Genomic DNA, 16,780 nt, shown 5'->3' with positions numbered 1-16,780 from the left:
CGGGTCCAGCTATACAACAGACGTACCATCCTAGTGAAGCCAGCCAGCGTGGACCCCCTTCTGTAAATGCAGCCAGTCTTCAGCACGTGTGAACCTACCTTGTTGGATGCAACTCTGTTTCATGCCAGCCCTTTGCCCCAGGTCCTCTTCCAATCAGAATAGAGCTGGAGGGGACCTCGGAGGTCTTCTAGTCCAACCCCCTGCTCAAGCAGGAGAACCTATGTCATTCCAGACAAGTGGCTGCCCAGTCTCTTCTTCAAAATCTCCACTGATGGAGCGTCCAGGGCGTCCTACCTGTCAACGACGACTTCAGCCTCAACCACAACAACACAGGGCAAACCATAGATACAAACTCAAAGTAAACGGTTCCAAACTCGATGTCAGAAAACACAACTAGAGCAACAGAGAGGTGAACGCCAGGAACTCACTATCTGACTCCGTTGTTACATCCTCAAATCCCCAAAACTTTAACCTTAAACTGTCTACCGTGGACCTCACTCCATGCCCAAGAGGTCTGTAAGGGGGCGTGCATAAGCGCACCATCATCCCTGTCCTACTGTTCCCATTTATTCGTACTCATGTATTGTGTATATACTTACATCTGTTTATACTTATACTTGTTTTCTCATACATGCTTGACGAACTAAACTAAATAAATAAATAAAATAAATCCACCACTTCCAGTGGCAAGCTGTTCCACTGGTCAATGGTTCTCTCTGGTTAGCAAGTTTCTTCTTAAACCCAGGCTGCTTCTCTCCTTGGTTAGTGTCCATCCATTGCTTTTTGGTTTGACCCCCCCTTCTTCTGTGTGGAGAGGATGCAGTCCAAGAGAAGAGAGCAGGCCAGGTGAGTGAAGGGCATCCGAGCATGTGCAGAGAGCCTCATCCTCCGGGCGAAGGGCTTGGAGGCGAGCGAGGAAGGAGCGGAGCTGCGCCAGGTAGGGGCCAGCTTGGGGATGGGAGCTGGGGGCCTCTCCCTTCGCCATCCTCTTTTGGCTTCCTCCGGGCGCCCCTCGCCCAAACGGGGCGGACCCAAGCGCCGAAAGGGAAGCGGTGCGGAGAGAGGCAGAGGGAGAATCCAGCTGGGGACTGCCAGCCAGCTAGCCAGCCGGCTGGCCCCAGCTCGCTCGCTCCTCCCGCTGCCCCCCCAACCCCAGCGCAGGACTTGGGGCGATGGCGCTGGAGGCAGCCCCCTGTCCCAGCTGCGCAGCCGGCGCGCCGCCTGGCTGAAAAAGGGGTCAGCTTTGACTGCGAGAGCGAAGGAGAGCCGTAAGTGAGCGGGGGAGGAGGGGGCGGCGGCTGGGGAGGGGGCGGAAGGGAGGGAGGGAGGGTTTGGAGAGACCCCCGCGGGGAAACGGAGCGCGGCTCCCCCCCCTCCCCTGTTTTCCATCTGCGTCTTGGGCTTTGCCACGTTGGGCTGGAGCGGAGCAGCGGCGCTGGCTTGGAACCAGAGGCACCGCCGGCTGCCAGCTCCAACTTTTCCCGATCGGTGCCTTCTACAGAAGGCTGGACTCCGTCTCCCATCCTCCTGTGCCCCGGTCCGGCCGTGGTTGGCTCCACTGGCTGCAAACGGTGGCATTCGGCAGCCGCCCGCATAGGGGGATCCCCGGCGCTCGGTGAGGGGGCTCGGTTGCCAAGCTGAAGTCGCCTTTCTCCCAGCTGGGTTGGACTACAGAACCTATCCGCCCTGGCCTGATAGGCACTGGGGCCAGCCCCGGAATCTGGATGGGCTGCAGACTTAAAGCAGTAGCCCTTCGCCAACCTGTAGGGTACTACAAGACCCTTGAGTCGCGACATTGCACGGTTGTGCCGGGGGGTGATGGTACTGCCAACTTAGAGATCCCAGCTTGGAGGCTTGGAGGCTTGGAGTGTTTGGGCAAGCTCTGATTTCTTATGCTGATTCCTTACCATCATCCTCAGCCAAACCAGGCACACGAGGAGGGGATTTTCAGATTGAGGTCTGGAGAAAAAGGGACTCACAACTGCTCTTGACCATTGGCAGGAAGTCAACAAAACCTGCTGGCACCCCTTATTGTCTGGCAAAAGGGCGCTAAATTAGGTCGTTGGGATGAAAAGACAATATTACAGAGGTATGGCTGGAAACCGGATGTAATGTTATGCTAGAGCCGGGGTGGCACAGCGGTTAGAATGCAGGATTGCAGGCTGACTCTGCCAACTGCCAGCAGTTCGATCCTGACTGGCTCAAGGTTGACTCAGCTTTCCGTCCTTCCGAGGTCGGTAAAATGAGGGTTGTTAGGGGACAATAGGCCGAGAGGGCTGTGAAAGCACCGTGAAGTGGTATATAAGTCTAAGGGCTGTTGCTATTGTTATTGCTATTCCTTCCTTCCTCACTCTCTCCCTCCCCCTCCCTCCTTCCTTTCTTTCATGGAAGGCCCCTTGGAGGTCTTCTAGTCCAACCCCCTGCCCCCTAGACCATTTCAGACGAACGGCTCTCCGATCTCTTCTTCAACCCACCCACCCAGGTTTTTAATCTCCGGGAGCTGGAAAAGCTTAGCTAAGATCTGTTGCAGCATGCACCAGAATCTCCTCTGTGGCTCGGGGTGGATTTGCGTGGGAGAGATCTCCAGAAATAGACTTTGGATCCCCATTGAAGTAGGTCAGTCTTCCGCCATGGGACCCTCCCAATGTGTCTCTCCTTTCTGCTGGCTGATGGGGGAGTGAGGGGGGGGGAATTATCAGGCTATCAACGCAGCCCATTGCTCTACAGTCACCCTGGCTTCCCAATGGACGTTGTCCAGCTTGGCTGAAACTGCCAAAGTGAGAGGCCAAGCAAAGTTTCCTGAGCTAGAAAACAGGGTTTCCCAGGTAGAAAAACAGGGCTTGAAAGAGGGAAATGCTTCAGCTTCCCAGGAACTCTGAAGGAATAAAAATGATTCGGATTAACAAAGGAAACCAGCTTAAAGTTCCGGCAGGTGAGGCCGTGAGAAACCGATTCAGCCGTTGTCGGGGGGGCAGAAACCTGCACTCTCGGCCTCTTGCAAAACAAGGCAGCATGCATGCAGGGTTATATAAATCAGGCATTCAGCGCCTTTTCTGATTGGCCAGGAGTCAGAGTTAATATTTTTGATGGCGGTTATAGGAAAGATAAAAAAACCAGGACAAAGGTTCGAAGAGATTCTGGGTCACCCACATAAACCGAGTGGGTATTTCCCAGGTTATTCTCGTTGTGGGGAGAGGAAGAAATGCTGTTTTTTCCCCTCCTGGCTTAAAAAAAATGTGCTAAAAACTAAGGTTTGCTGTTGGATTTCTCACGCTTCATACCTCAACGTATGCAGCCTTGCGATTTTCACCCGTTGCAATTAAGCAGCCTTGCGATTTTCACCCGTTGCAATTAAGAGTTTTCATGTTGCTATAAATGCAATTCGGTGGGCTTCTTTATTCTTTAGTCGCCAAGGCCCAGAGCCAGAGAAAATGCCAGGTGGAAATCAGGTAGAAAGCTTTGACTCAGGAGAGAAGTGTAGGATGTGGAGGATCTATATATACTAACGAAAGCCTTCTTGCTGTGACCCTTCATGGGGGGAAACGGTGCCTCATAGAGCGATAAATTTGTGAACCAAGGTATCTCAAATGGGCTAACTTGTAGAATGCAGTCAAAATCCAGAACCCATCCTTCCCAAGGGAATAGCATTTTGGGAAGTGATGGCTGCTTTGGTGTTACTGGCACCTGCTGCTGGGCTGCTGTGGTGATCATGTGATCTTCATTTTCAACGTTTTGTGACAGTTTCCCAGCCAGTCTTGCAATCCCTTGCTCTCTCCTCCAAGGAAGGAAGGAAGGGAGGGAGGGAGGGAGGGACGGAGAAAGGGAAGGGAATATGAGGAAGGGTTTAATATAGCATAAAGCACTCAGCCATTTAAGGTTTCTCTAGTACAGAGATGGAAATTCTGTGTTGAATTTCTGCCTTAAAAAAAAAATGTTTACCGAGCTGGTATTGATTATAAAAGTTATGATTTGTTTCTACTAATTTCACTCATTTTTTTATTTCACTAGGTTTTTAAGGAAGGGACTTTTTTTGTTTTTTTGTTTGTATGTTATGCAAGGGCTATGGGGAAAATATCCCCATCCTTCTGGAGTCAGGCGCTTTTGGACAATAATCCTAACTCGACTTCTTGAAAATGACAGGCTTCGTTGCGCAGAAATGTAGGATTCCTCCCTGGCAGAATATCCCTTTGAAGGCCTTCTAGACGAAACAAGCCCTTTCATGTTGTGGCCGGGGCCCATCAGCAGAAAACAGCCTCTCCGTGGCTTTCATCTGATTCCCATACATGATCTATAAAAAATGGTTTTGAAAGCTCCAGGTGAACGCTTTTATTGGTGTAGATTTGTGTGGGTAAATATTTGCCTTCCACAGTGTGGTGGTGCTTATCTACGGAGAAAAATGCAAACAGTCACACTTTTGTGCTTTCGATTCTAAGAGGAATTTCACGTCTGTCATTAATCTTTTAGAGGGCACTCTGCATATCCCCAAACCTTCCTTCCTTCCTCCCCTCCTTCCTTTGTTCCTTTTCATTTCCATCTCCTTCCTTCCTTCCTTCCTCCCTCCCTCCCTCCCTCTCTAACTGTCTATCTCCTTCCCATCTCCTTCGTTCCTTCCTTTTCATTCCCACTTCCTTCCTTCTCTCCCCACCTCCTTCCTTCCTTCCATCCTTCCTTCCTTCTTTCCTATCTTCTTTTATTCCTTTTCATTCCCATCTCCTTCCTCCCTTCTTCCCACCCTGTCTATCTCCTTCCCATCTCCTTCGTTCCTTCCTTCTCCTTCCCATCTCCTTCCTTCCTTCCTTTTCATTCCCACTTCCTTCCTTCTCTCCCCACCTCCTTCCTTCCTTCCATCCTTCCTTCTTTTATTCCTTTTCATTCCCATCTCCTTCCTCCCTTCTTCCCTCCCTAACTGCCTATCTCCTTCCTTCCTTCCTTCCTTCCTTTCTTCTCATTTCCATTTCCTTCCTTCCTCTTCCTTCCCATTTCCTTCCTTCCTTCCCTCCCTCCCTCCTAGGTTTCTCTTGCCATCTCCCTCCCTCCCACTCTCCTCCCTTCCCTCGCTCCCTCCCTCTGCTCCGGGGAGCTGTGTGCTGTGAAGAACATTGTCATTGTGGTTTTCTATCGCACTGTGCCAAGAAGCCAACAAATCTTTGAAGAGGGGCACCGAAACAGATTTAAGAATCAGGCCTTAGAAACTTTAAAAAGCTGAAGGGATCCATTCACTTTTTCTGTCCCCAGGAAAGGGACTCCCTTTCTCCACGCTCACCTGCGTAAAGTCATACAACTCTTTCCGCACAAAATTATTTCCTCCGACGTCAACCGTTTAATGGGCTTGAACTGACAGCGAGTCAGTGAAATCAAGGCCCTGACCTTCGTTACTGATTAGAAAGTGTGAGGGACGCAAAGTCCGTGTGTTTGTGGTGTGTGCTGAGCTCACGCTCGGATCGTGTGTGTTTCCCTTCTCCGGCCCTGGTGGAGTATCCCGACTTGTACTAAAGGAGAAGGGAAAACAACAGGCCCATATCTCATTCTTGGAAGTGGTCAAGACGGCAAGCCTGGATGGAAAACTCAGCTGGCGGTTGTGCGTCAGAGTCGCAGAGCCTTCCTACTTCTATATAAAAACGCTCCCTGCATTTCTTTTTTGTTCATGCTAAATAGCCAAAAAAAAAAAAAAAAAAAATGCTGACAGCAGGAGGGCAGGAAGAAAGCTGTGAGCGGGATTATAAATTTAAGTTTTCTTTTGGTGTGTGTGTTATTCTTGCCAAATGCATCCACCGGGAGGCTTCCAAAACTCTTGCAGTTTGGCAAAATGTTCCTTCCTCCCTTCCTTCCCTCTTTCACATTCTTTCTCTCCTTCGCTCTCATCATCTTCCTTTCTCTGTCTTCCACCAGGAAGGAAGAGTGGATGGTTTTCCTTTAGAATATAGACTTTTTGAACAAGGTTTTGCTCCTGCTGTTTTGGGGGACAGGGGAAAAGTGGGGTTTTCTCTTTAGAGGTCTGTGCTGAGTTGTGGACACCAATCAGAACCTGAAGAAACGAATTAGCACTCCTATTGGCAATCCTCGATTTGCAACCATTCATTTACAGGCATACAACCGGCCCTCGCACTTACAACTTGCCTGACAGTTTTATGTCTGTTAGTAGCATGGCATGGCAATGATTCTTAGCTGGGTACCTTCCATCTGAATCAGGACAGAATAACAGAATAACAGAGTTGGAGGGGACCATGGAGATCTTCTAGTCCAACCCCCTGCTCAAGGTTGGACTCCCTATAGGACAGACCCCTATAATTCCTCTAGTGAGCACCATGGCTAGATGAAGCTGACGAAGGTAGAAGATTGACCTGCCAGGAGGACGTCAGCTTGAGGGAAGCTGCTTTCAGAGAATTGCAAAAAGCATCTCAGTTGGGGATAGATATCTAGGCTTGGACCTCAAAACTGCTAGCCATGGTGGGTGGGGAATAAATTAAGGGACTAGATAAGCAAGCCAACTCAACATAATTAGGTTGGACAACTCAGATACAAAACAAGCCAGTGACTTTTCAAAGAACAGCGGTGGGATTGTCCCTGACCTATAATTTTACAGGGTTCCTCTCCCAAAATAGTACGTTGGTTGCTTTCAGAGGGCGAGGGAAAAGAGGGAAAGGTTTTCTGCTAGTTGCAAATTCCTCTTGAGGTCCCAAAGTATTTGCATATGTGAGACTTTGAAGACTGACACTTTGAAGCTTTGGAAAATAAATTGACCCCGTCCTCTTTGTGGCGGCCCCTCAAATACTGGAATACTACTATCATGATTGATATCAATATCATGGTTGATTATCCTCATTGTCGGAAAGTTCCTCCTAAATTCTTTCCTGCCTTGCCTTCCGGTTCTTTGGAAAATAAGTTGACCCCCAACTCTTCTTTGGGGCAGCCCCTCAAATATTGGACTCCTGCTATCATGTCCACCCCCCCCCCCCAAGTCCTTCTTTTCTCTAAACCGGCCAAACCCAGTTCCTGCAACTGTTCTTCCTATGTTTTTGTCTCCAAGCGCTTGGTTACCTTAGTTGCTCTTCTTTGCACCCAAACTCTTGACATCTTTTTTGCAATTGTTTTGGTCCCCACATTACACAATGGGTAGGAGAGAAAAAAGAGGAACTCCTTCTCTTCTTGGTTCTTTTCCCATCAACCGGCTGCAGAGAGAGAACCAAGTTTATGAGGGTGATATAAAACTGCTGTCCTTCGGGTGGCTGGACGGATGATGGTGATGCAAATGGAAAGTGCAGGCGGTCTTTTCCATAATGGGAGATATTAAAGCTGCTCCTCATTGTTTACGGGTCTGGATCTAGCGATGCCAAACTTGCATGAGGCAAGAATGAATTGCGACACGGATAGAAGCATTTGTTGTTGTTTATTGTTGTTTTGACCTATAGGGATGTTTGTGAACTGTAAAAAAAAAAGAGAGAGAGAGAGACTTTATTCAAATAAGGAAAGGATTATGCAAAACCATGCAAAAATGGAAACAATCCAAAGGTACAGAAAATGTGCAATCCATCTCCAAAAAAAGAGCCTCAAACTTTGGTGGCAGGGAACATTATCCATGCTGTGATGCAGAGATATGAACCAAAGATGGAGAGACTCGAACTAGACATGGGGATGGCTCAAGTTCAATGAAAAGGAGGACTAACAGTGACATGATAGCAGCCTTCCAGTTTTGTCATTCTGTATTCTGTATCTTATTCTGTATCTGCAAAGTAAGGCTACCCAGGAACCTGCCAAGTATGTTCAGTGGCTGATGACTAGCTATCATAGGGTGAGAAAATGGACTTTCCTATCTATTCCAAGTCCCCCTTTCCTAATAGCTCCATCTTCTTCCTGTCCCCTTCCTTCTTGCATGCCGTGTGGCTGATAGATTCTGGACTTCCTTGAAATAACTGCTGTTTAATTCCGTGGGACTGTGGTCGATTGGAAAGGGAGGCAGTTGCCTCCCAGGTGTTATTCACGGTGGTCCTCTCTGATGGTGGGTGTTAGGTGGAGAATATAACTTAGCAAACGCTGGAAAGCTATTCATTCCTCTGCTGCCTTTACTTTTCAACAGAGGAGAATATTTGTTGCTCAGGGTGGAACTGTGGGCTCCTTGGAGCTCTCTGAGCTGGGAGGTTTCCTCGCAGACATTTCATGACCCAACTAGGTAGCATCATCAGTGCTAGAAGGGAATGGGCTTTGTGGAGAGAGGGGGGAGGAAGAGGAGGAGGAGAGGGAGGAGGAGGAGAGGACTGTGGGATCCTTAGTGGTCTCTGAGCTTTTCTTTTTTGCAGACATTTCATTACCTAACTAGATGACACCATCAGGGCTAGAAGGGAGTGGGGTTTGCTCTCTGTTTATATACAAGCGGCTTGTCCTGTCCGTGTTGGTGGGAGTGATCTGGGGCTTCCTTCATCGAGTGGTTGTTTAACTTTACTTATTGTTCTCTGTTCACGAGTGCAGCCCATTGAGTTCTGTGGAATTTAGTAGTTCAGGTTCTCTATTTGCAATTGAAGACTTAGGCAAGTGGGATTTATGTTTGGATTAAACTGTTCATTCAAAAGGGACATTGTAGCTATCACGTAACAGAGCTGTTTATGTTTAGGAATTATTTTGTAGATAGTTACCACACTGGGCTATTGATTTAAAAAAAAAAACTCTTACTCTGTAGACACAAAGTAACTACACTGGCTATTAAATTGATTTGTTTGGTTTGCTTTTTGGGGGCCTACTTCTTTCATTTGTTGTTTGGGGCTTTACATCGGGAACCACAATCACACCCGCGGAGCAGGCTTTCGGGATTTGCTTTCTCTCGTTGCAAAACCTCCCAGATCAGCCAGCTTGAGCCAGAAGCTCACGGAAAAATTCAGATCCCAAATGACACCAGCGTGGCTCACGGCTCCTTTGCATGTCTCAAATCAACTTCAATTTCAGGAAACCTGGTTTGCTTTGGGATGCTGGGCAAAGCCAGCCTGAAAACTCAAGAAGTTTCTTAAGCAACAGAAGTCCCAAAGGTTCTTCTTTCCCCAGGAGGCAACTGGGCTTTCTTGGTTTTTCTTTGACGGTGTTTCGCTTCTTCTCCCAGAAGCTTCTTCCGCTCTGAATGGATGGTGGGGAATGGAAGGATAGATGCTCCTCCGTAAGGGATAGAAGGATTGTATAAATCCCTCCCTTCCTCTCCATCCAGACCTGAAGCTTCTTGGATGAGAAGCGAAACGTCTTCAGAGAAAAACAAGGAAAGTTTGGGGGGGAAAAGCAGAAAGCTGTAAGGTGTCATTGGCTGAACTTCAGCTTCTGAAATGCTCCTTATCTTTATTATTTATTTATTATGGAATTTATTTGCCAGCCAGCTCCTATCCAATGACTCTGGACAGCTAGAGTGGTAACCTAGCGAAAATGTAGTGGCTGTAACATGTTTTCTTCTTCCTCCTCTTCCTCTCCTTCTCCTCCTTCTTCTACTTCTCCTCCTGCAGTTATTAACTCTAGGTACCGACATCAAGGAGTTAAAATACTGCTGCCTTCAAATACAGGCGGATTAAAACTTTAAAAAAACAAAAACAAACCCCGTTCATTTGGACTCTCCCCCACCCCCCAGTTTAAACCCACTTGCGGGCCGTTTAGAAATCCACCAGTCTTTTTGGGGGGTGGGTGGGTGTTAGATTAGGTACCACTTTACCTATTCGGGGGACTACACCTCCCAGGCTGCATTGCATCTCTGGAGAGCCGGCGATTGGCTCAAGCAAGCGCTCGGACAGGTGGGTTTGAATTTCTGGAGAGGGGCTGCGATTGGAGCGCGCGCTCAGAAAGGGGAGGGACGGAGGGGGGGCCGTTTGTGGTCTCAGGAGGCAGGTCTAGGATTGGCCCCCAGCCTCTTGAAGGACGTGGCAGCGTGGGCAGCGATTGGTTGGCTCCAGGAGGGGCGAGACCTTAGTGCCTGAGGGAAGAGTGGGGTGGGGGGGATGCTGCTTGTTCAGCCAGGCCGGAGAACCGGCTGGTCCCGCGGCCGGAGGGATGGTCCCCGCCCGACGTTGCCAGGATGGAGCCCAGCGGCGTGGAAGCCGTTTATCCCGGCCTCTTCAGCGCCACCCAGCGGTAAGGGAAGGTGGGGAGAGCGAGCGGGCGGAGCCAGAGACGGCTCCGCCCACTTGGGAGGCGTGGCTACTGCATTGTGGGCGGGGCCTCGCGGTTGCGCAACCTCCCTGGCTAGGAGGAGGACTGTAATTCTTGGGGGGGGGGTGATAGGTAGGGGATGATGAGAATTGTAGTCCAGGGATGGAGGGGGTGATGGGGAGCGCTGTGATGCTCTGGGAAGAGTGGGGGTGGTGGGTTCAAGTGATGCTGTTGGTTGACCATGATATAAAAAAAAGCTACAAAATATTCTCCTTTATTGGTGTGCATGTGTAGAAACAAACTTCCCAGGGTCAAGTTTTTCCTCTGGAGAGTCCATTCCTATCCAGAAGAGCAGCTGAGCTGGAAGGTGGGGTTAAATGTGTCATCAGTTTGGAATCTCTGCGTTCTCACAAATCCAGGGCCTGTGAATTCCACTGACACTTACCTGGTGCCACTTTAGCTTGACAGTTAGTTGTGTCATAGACTGCAATCATAAACTGTTTTGTGTTTTGAACTCAACGAATATTCCTGGTTAACTTTTGCACCTGACAATCCCCCAATCCATGCTCCTTTGCTTGTCGATGGGGCCTCAGCCCTCCTGATGTTTGGGCAATTGTTTGGGGGGCCTGAGAAACCCCTGCCAGCTCTTTGAGGGAAGGAGTAGATTGATGTGCTTACGATGGGGATCTGGTCTTTGTGCCAGAGGATAAATCAAGTAAAGCGACATTTGCAGTCAAGACTCCGGGGAGATCCTTTCGGTTAGAAGATTTTCAAGGCTGGGAATTGGATCCTGGCTCTCTCTTTTTTTTAAAAGAACTGTTGGAAAACCCCAAAGGAACCGTGAGAGCGGCCCAAGGCAAGCCAATCCATCTCCTTGAAAAGTTTATTTTTAAAACTTTTTGGCATTTGGAATTGGCCGGCGATCGTGAACTTCCAATCAACAACTTGGATGTTTCTTGAAAAATTATTGTTGGCGTTCCAACAATAATTGTAATTTTTGTAATTTTACCCATTTCCCTTGAAATGAATCAGGCCCCGATTGCGAAATGAAAAGGGACTTTGAATGCCTTTTGACAGCCTCCTAGGTTTATGTGAACCCCTTCTTGGCTAAATGGTTTCATTATTCCTGTCCCCAAAGGTGGTCTGATCCCTTTTAAAGAATGCTGGTTATAAGGGCAAGGATGGTTCTTGATAGGGATGGCTGGACTTTCGTTGTAGGAGATGACCAGCCCGATGGAGGGGTCAAAGGCATCATTAGTCACAAGTCCCTGCGCCCCTGCAAGAGATCTAAGCCCTGCCTACCTTGAATGCCTTTCTTATCTCCTGCTCATTTCCCCTTAATGGTCAGTTGGCCAGATTCTGGCAGACCGCTTAAGCTTGCAATGAATCTTTATACTCATTTGAACTGCCTGGATTATCCGGATTCCCCCAGTGTTTGGCGGTCATCTTCCGTAAATCAGAACATGCAAAAAGATGGTTTAGGGCCAAGCGCCAGCGTGCACCGTTTTTCTGGAAATACAAGGTAGTGCCCAATTTACGACTACAATTGAGGCCAACATTTATGTTGCTAAGTGAAACAGTTTGTTAAGTGAGTTTTGCCCATTTTATTATCTCTCTTGCCACCGCCATTAAGTGAATCACTGCAGTGGTTAACTTCGGCCACTTGGTTGTTAAGCGAATCCGGCTTCTCGTTTGACTTTGTTCATCGAAAGGTCGCCAAAGGGGATGGCGTGACCTCCAGGAACATGGCAAAACCGTCGTAAATATGAGTCGGTTGCCAAGCGGCTGAATTTTGATCACGTGACCACAGGGAATGCTGGAATGGTTGTAAGAGCGAACCACAGTCCTAAGTCCCTTTTTTCAGCGCCGTCGTAACTTCAAATGATCGCTCAATGAACCCAGGTAAAGGTTCCCCTCACACATCCGTGCTAGTCGTTTCCAGCTCTAGGGGGCGCTTCTCGTCTCCGTTGCAAAGCCGAACAGCCAGTGCTGTCCGCAGACGTCTCCGTGGTCATGTGGCCGGCAGGACTCAACGCCTTCGAAGGCGCATGGAGGGACGCTGTTCCCTTCCCTGTTTTTCTACTTGCATTTTTACATGCTTTCGAACTGCTAGGTTGGCAGAAGCTGCTGGGACAAGGAACGGGAGCTCACTCCGTGACACACGGCGCTGATCGACAAGCTCAGGGTCTTAGCCCACTGAGCCACCGCGTCCCAATGTCCCCAGTGAGCTGAGGGCTACCTGTTCAACCGCAAAGATGGGCCGGCATGGTTTGGGAGAATATCTCCCCTTTCCGGCTCCTTCAACTTCGGCGCAACCCTTACGTTGAACTCTCTGGATTTTTCACAGAAGGAGAGCACCAGACCTTCTGCGCGAGTCATCTGCCTTGCCAAGGTTAATTCGCTTTAATCCCATTTAAAGCCAATGAAAGAAAATTGAATTGTTGCTTTGATTTCTTTTTCTTTTATTTAAAATAAAGGCCTGGCTTTTCTGGCCGGAAGCTTCCAGCATGCTATTGGAAGTCCAGACTAGAATCAGTGCTTGGAGCTGTGGGTCAAAGTACCGTTTCCGCCTGTTGCTGCTTCTCCTGCCTTCAGGAAATGCTTTGGGGGATACGTGGACCCCTCTTCTTCGTGGCAGCCCCTCAGGTGCCGACTGCGAAGTCAAAGCCTTCGATCCCTGCTGTGGTTCAGGATCCAGGCCAATGTTTCTCCAGCTTGGCACTTGAAGAGGTGTGAACTTCGACTCCCAGAGTCCCCCAGCCAGTGAGGGGGAATTCTGGGAACTGAAGTCCACCCATCTTCAGATTGCCAAGGTGGAGAATCATTGATTCAGACACAGCCTAGCAGAGGTTATATTGTACACTGAAAGGCCGGTTGCTTCCTGCCTTAAATTAAGATGCACCTCGCTCCTTTTGGCACTAGACACATCAAAAATATGCCTAACTGGCCCCTCCTCCCATTTCTCAGCTGACTAATATTTCTACTTGTTGGAAAAAAAACGCATACTGTATTTCTCTGTTTGGATAAACCTTTTTTTTTTTTTTTTTGGTTATTTTTTTTCTGTCTCATATGAAGGAGCTCACCCATCCCTCCCCCAAGGAAAAATGCAGACTTGTGGCCTGGATCCAGCTAGTTTTGTCTCTCATAAGAGATCTCGAGAGCGGGTTTTTAAGAGGATTCTGAACAGGAGGAAATCGTTGCTTCTTTTTCTTTTTAAAAAAATCTCCCATCGTTTAAAAATAGCAAATAAAATAACGTTGAACACAAATTACCTACTAAGGATTGGAGAGCCGGTTTGCTGTAGCCGTTAAGGGTCATGCTAGAAACAAGGAGACCCTGGGTTGTAATCCTGACCCAGGCCCGAGGCCAAGTGGGTCACAAGGAGGAGGAAGGGGGTCAAGCTGTTTTCCAAAGCCCCTGAAGGCCAGGCAAGGAATGACGGATGGAAAATGATTCAAGGAGAGATTCAACCTGGAAATAAGGAGGAATTTCCTGACAGGGAGAACCATCAACCCATGGAACAGAAATTGCCTTCGGAAGTGGTGGGAGCTTCTTCATCCCTGGAGGCTTTCAAGAAGGGACTGGATGGCCATCTGTCAGGAATGGTGTAGGGTCTCCTGCTTGGGCAAGGGGTTGGACTAGATGACCTACAAGGTCCCTTCCAACTCTTGTTAATCGGTAAAGGATATTGAGACTCTAGAAAGAGGGCAGAGAAGAACAACCAGGATGACTGGAGGGGACTGGAGGCTAAAACACATGAAGAATGGTTGCAGGAACCGGGCTTGGCTAGTCTAGGGAAGAAGAGAAGGGCCAGGGGAGACAGGAGAGCCGCCTTCCAGCGTTTGAAGGGCTGCCCCAGAGAGAGGAAGGAGTCAAGCTATTCTCCAAAGCACCCAAAGGCCAGACAAGGAAGCATGGATGGAAACTGAACAAGGAGAGATTCAACCTGGAAATAAGGAGAAACTTCCGGACAGTGAGAACAATCCACCCCAATGTAGGACTTTTACTTTTCTCTACATTGAAAATCACTTTGTTAGAGAGGGCTCAATGTCCACTTCCAGCTTCCAGTCCCCTCATCTGGCCCCGAAGAACCTTTTCCTGCATCCAGAGGGACAGGGAGAGGAAGCCAACCCCAAAATCGGGGGCTCCTACCCTCCCCCCACCCCTCCTTTCCCCAAAGCCCTCCAGATACTCCCTCAACGATGTAAAACGCGATGCTTAGCATTCTTCTCGCAACCCTCGTTCGCAACACAAGTCCGTCCAACCGAGAATTATTTCGAGGCTAGTTTCTGTGGCAACCAGCTGGAGAAGTCCTGGAGACCGCAGGAAGAAACCACCGTTTGTTTTGGTGTGTGTGTGCTTCCCCCCCCACCCAAAATAAATAAATAAATAAATAAAGGAGGGGAAGCTACTGTATTTTGAGTTTCCCTTAAAAAAGAAAGAAAGAAAAGACCGAGGATACGACTTCCTCTCCTCCCTAAACTTCGTTCCTGTTTCCTAAACGTTTATTTTTACCCTAAAGCAATTTGATGAGCAGAGTCGATCAAAAAGAGATTTCAGCTGCCTGGTTTGCTCTCCCTCCTGTGTGCAGGAAGAGACGGGTTTTTAGAGACGGGAGCGCTAACGAATTGATTTGTTTCCGACTCAGGTAGGCCTCAACTTCCAAAGCATTTGCTTAGGGACCATTCAAAGTTACAACGGCACTGAAAAAGGGGACTTAACGGCCGTTACGGCCATTGGAGCATATTTGACTCCTATTTACGACGGTCGCAGTGTCTGGGGGGGGGTCACGTGACCTTCTGACAAGCAGAGGGAACTGGGAAGCCGGATTCACTGAACGACTGTGCTACTCACTTAATGAGGGTGGCGATTCGCTTAACAGCCAGGGCAAGAAAGGTTATAAAATGGGGCAAAACTGACATAGCAACTATCTCGCTGAGTGGCGGAAATTTGGGGCACATTTGTGGTTATAAGGACTACCTGCAAAACAATGACCGATGCTCAGCTGTTTTTCTGGCCAAGTTCCTCTTCTTGCCACTCACACAGACCGGCGACCATTTGCTTCTTCGGAAGGCAGATCATGTTGCCAAGCAAAATTCTTCTTCTGTTGCTGCTGTTATTACGATTGTTACTACAATTATTATTACCACCCAGTGAGAGGGAAAGGCCAAAAAAGGGAGAAATCTGTAGGGTCTTTGGTGCTCTCTGAGCTTGGTTGTTTTCTGGCAGGCGTTTTATTACCCAGCTAGATAACATCATCAGTGCCAGTGAGTGTTGATTTTGCTCCCTAGTTAGGCATGGAGGGTGTGGTTTTCTGCTTGGTAGTTCGTTGATCAGGGTATTGTTTTCCGCCTGGTTCGTCTGGTGTGAATCCCTGCTTATCTGTATATGAACTATATAGAATCCAAGAGCAACTCCTACACTCTCTAACATGGATGATGTTACCTAGTTGGGCAATGAAACCTCTGCAAGAAATCAAGCTCAGAGATCACCACGGGCCCCACAGCCTGCCCCTTCCTCCACTGTGCAGACTTCTCTCCCTTCTAGCACTGATGATGTTACCCTGTTGGGTCATGAAACGTCTGCAAGGAAACCACCAAGGACTCTGCAATTCACCACCCTGAGCTGCAAATATTCTCTCCTATTCATAGAGAGGCATCTTGTTTGCGTGGGATATTTCCTCTGAGGGGCTTGGGGGCTCTGAAAAATGCTTGTAGCCCGAGCCCAGTTTTCCAAACATGACTGCAGACTTTGTGCAGAGGCTAATTTCTTAGAAGACATTGGGGTCTTCGCCCCCACTGCCACCCCTCTGGTGGCGAGAGAGGGAGGGAGGGAAGGAAAACAGAAAGAGAGAGAGAGAGAAGAAGAGAGGGGGAGAGAGAGACAGAAAAGAGAGAAAGGCAGAGAGGAGGGAGGGAGGGGAGAGAGAGAGAGAGAGATTGCCCAATGCAATTACAAGGCATTGTCTGTCTCGGCAACCTTTCCCCGCTGATCCTCCTGCCGTGACTGAAGATTTAATGGCAGCACCGTAGCCCTCCCGCTTCCCCTCAGAGCCCTTTTGGTGTCCATCACTTCCCCTTCCACACACACACACACCCCACCCTCCATTCCTCCCCTTTCATTCAAGAAGACAGCCGGGAGAGGAGGAGGATTTGCCCCCACCCACCGCACCCACCCCAGGGATGAAGCTGGCTGCTGAAAGGCGGGACTGAGGAAGCCCCCCCCCCCACACTCCTGAGGACAGGGGAGGAAGGGGTTTTTCTTTTTAAACAAGCCCCAAGTCTTCCCTCTTTCTGCCTCTCCCAATCGCCGAGAGGGGCCAGTTAGCGATGTCTACTAATGAAGCAATTCTATTCCAGTTCCGTCTCCGAAGATCTGGGCTGCAGACGGGGAGAATTCAGCAGGAAGCATTACGGTTCAGTAGAGCTGGTAAGTTTGGCTTTTCCTCCTCCTCCTCTTCCTCCTCCTCGTGATGGTGATGATGGTGGTGGTGTTTTTTTTTTAAAGGGTTCAAATCCAGAGGTTTTGGGAGGAGCCCCCCTCCCTCAAAGGTGTTTGGGGGGGGGTGCCTTTCCCAGCACCTCTTTTCTTGCAATTGCAGTCGGTTTTTCCGGCCTGCCTGCCTTTCCGTTGGATGCAGGGATCCCCTCTTTGCAGCGCTTGACGGAGG

At 49.0% G+C, this 16,780-nt stretch overlaps 1 protein-coding gene across 3 annotated transcripts in view; it reads left to right on the top strand.

Moving 5' to 3' along the window:
- Positions 1 to 834: 834 nt before the first annotated feature.
- GARNL3 (GTPase activating Rap/RanGAP domain like 3) overlaps positions 835 to 16,780 on the top strand; it is a 46,161-nt gene continuing 30,215 nt past the window's right edge. The window contains exons 1-2 of one of the 3 annotated variants that reach the window (XM_026689255.2): positions 835 to 937; positions 16,470 to 16,539. Coding sequence is in view for 2 of the 3 variants with exons in the window: in XM_026689253.2 (XP_026545038.2) it covers positions 868 to 1,268; positions 16,470 to 16,539 (471 nt within the window). In the remaining variant the exon portion in view is untranslated. Of the gene's footprint in view, positions 1,269 to 9,921; positions 10,093 to 16,469; positions 16,540 to 16,780 lie in introns of those variants that run through there. The other 2 variants (XM_026689253.2, XM_026689254.2) reach the window with 2 other exon arrangements.

Source organism: Notechis scutatus, chromosome 15 (genome assembly GCF_049901735.1).
Source record: "Notechis scutatus isolate UNSWTSFEM ecotype Mainland chromosome 15, rNotScu1.2, whole genome shotgun sequence".
Taxonomy (NCBI): Eukaryota; Metazoa; Chordata; class Lepidosauria; order Squamata; family Elapidae; genus Notechis; species Notechis scutatus.
This window is presented reverse-complemented; position numbering and strand designations above follow the sequence as displayed.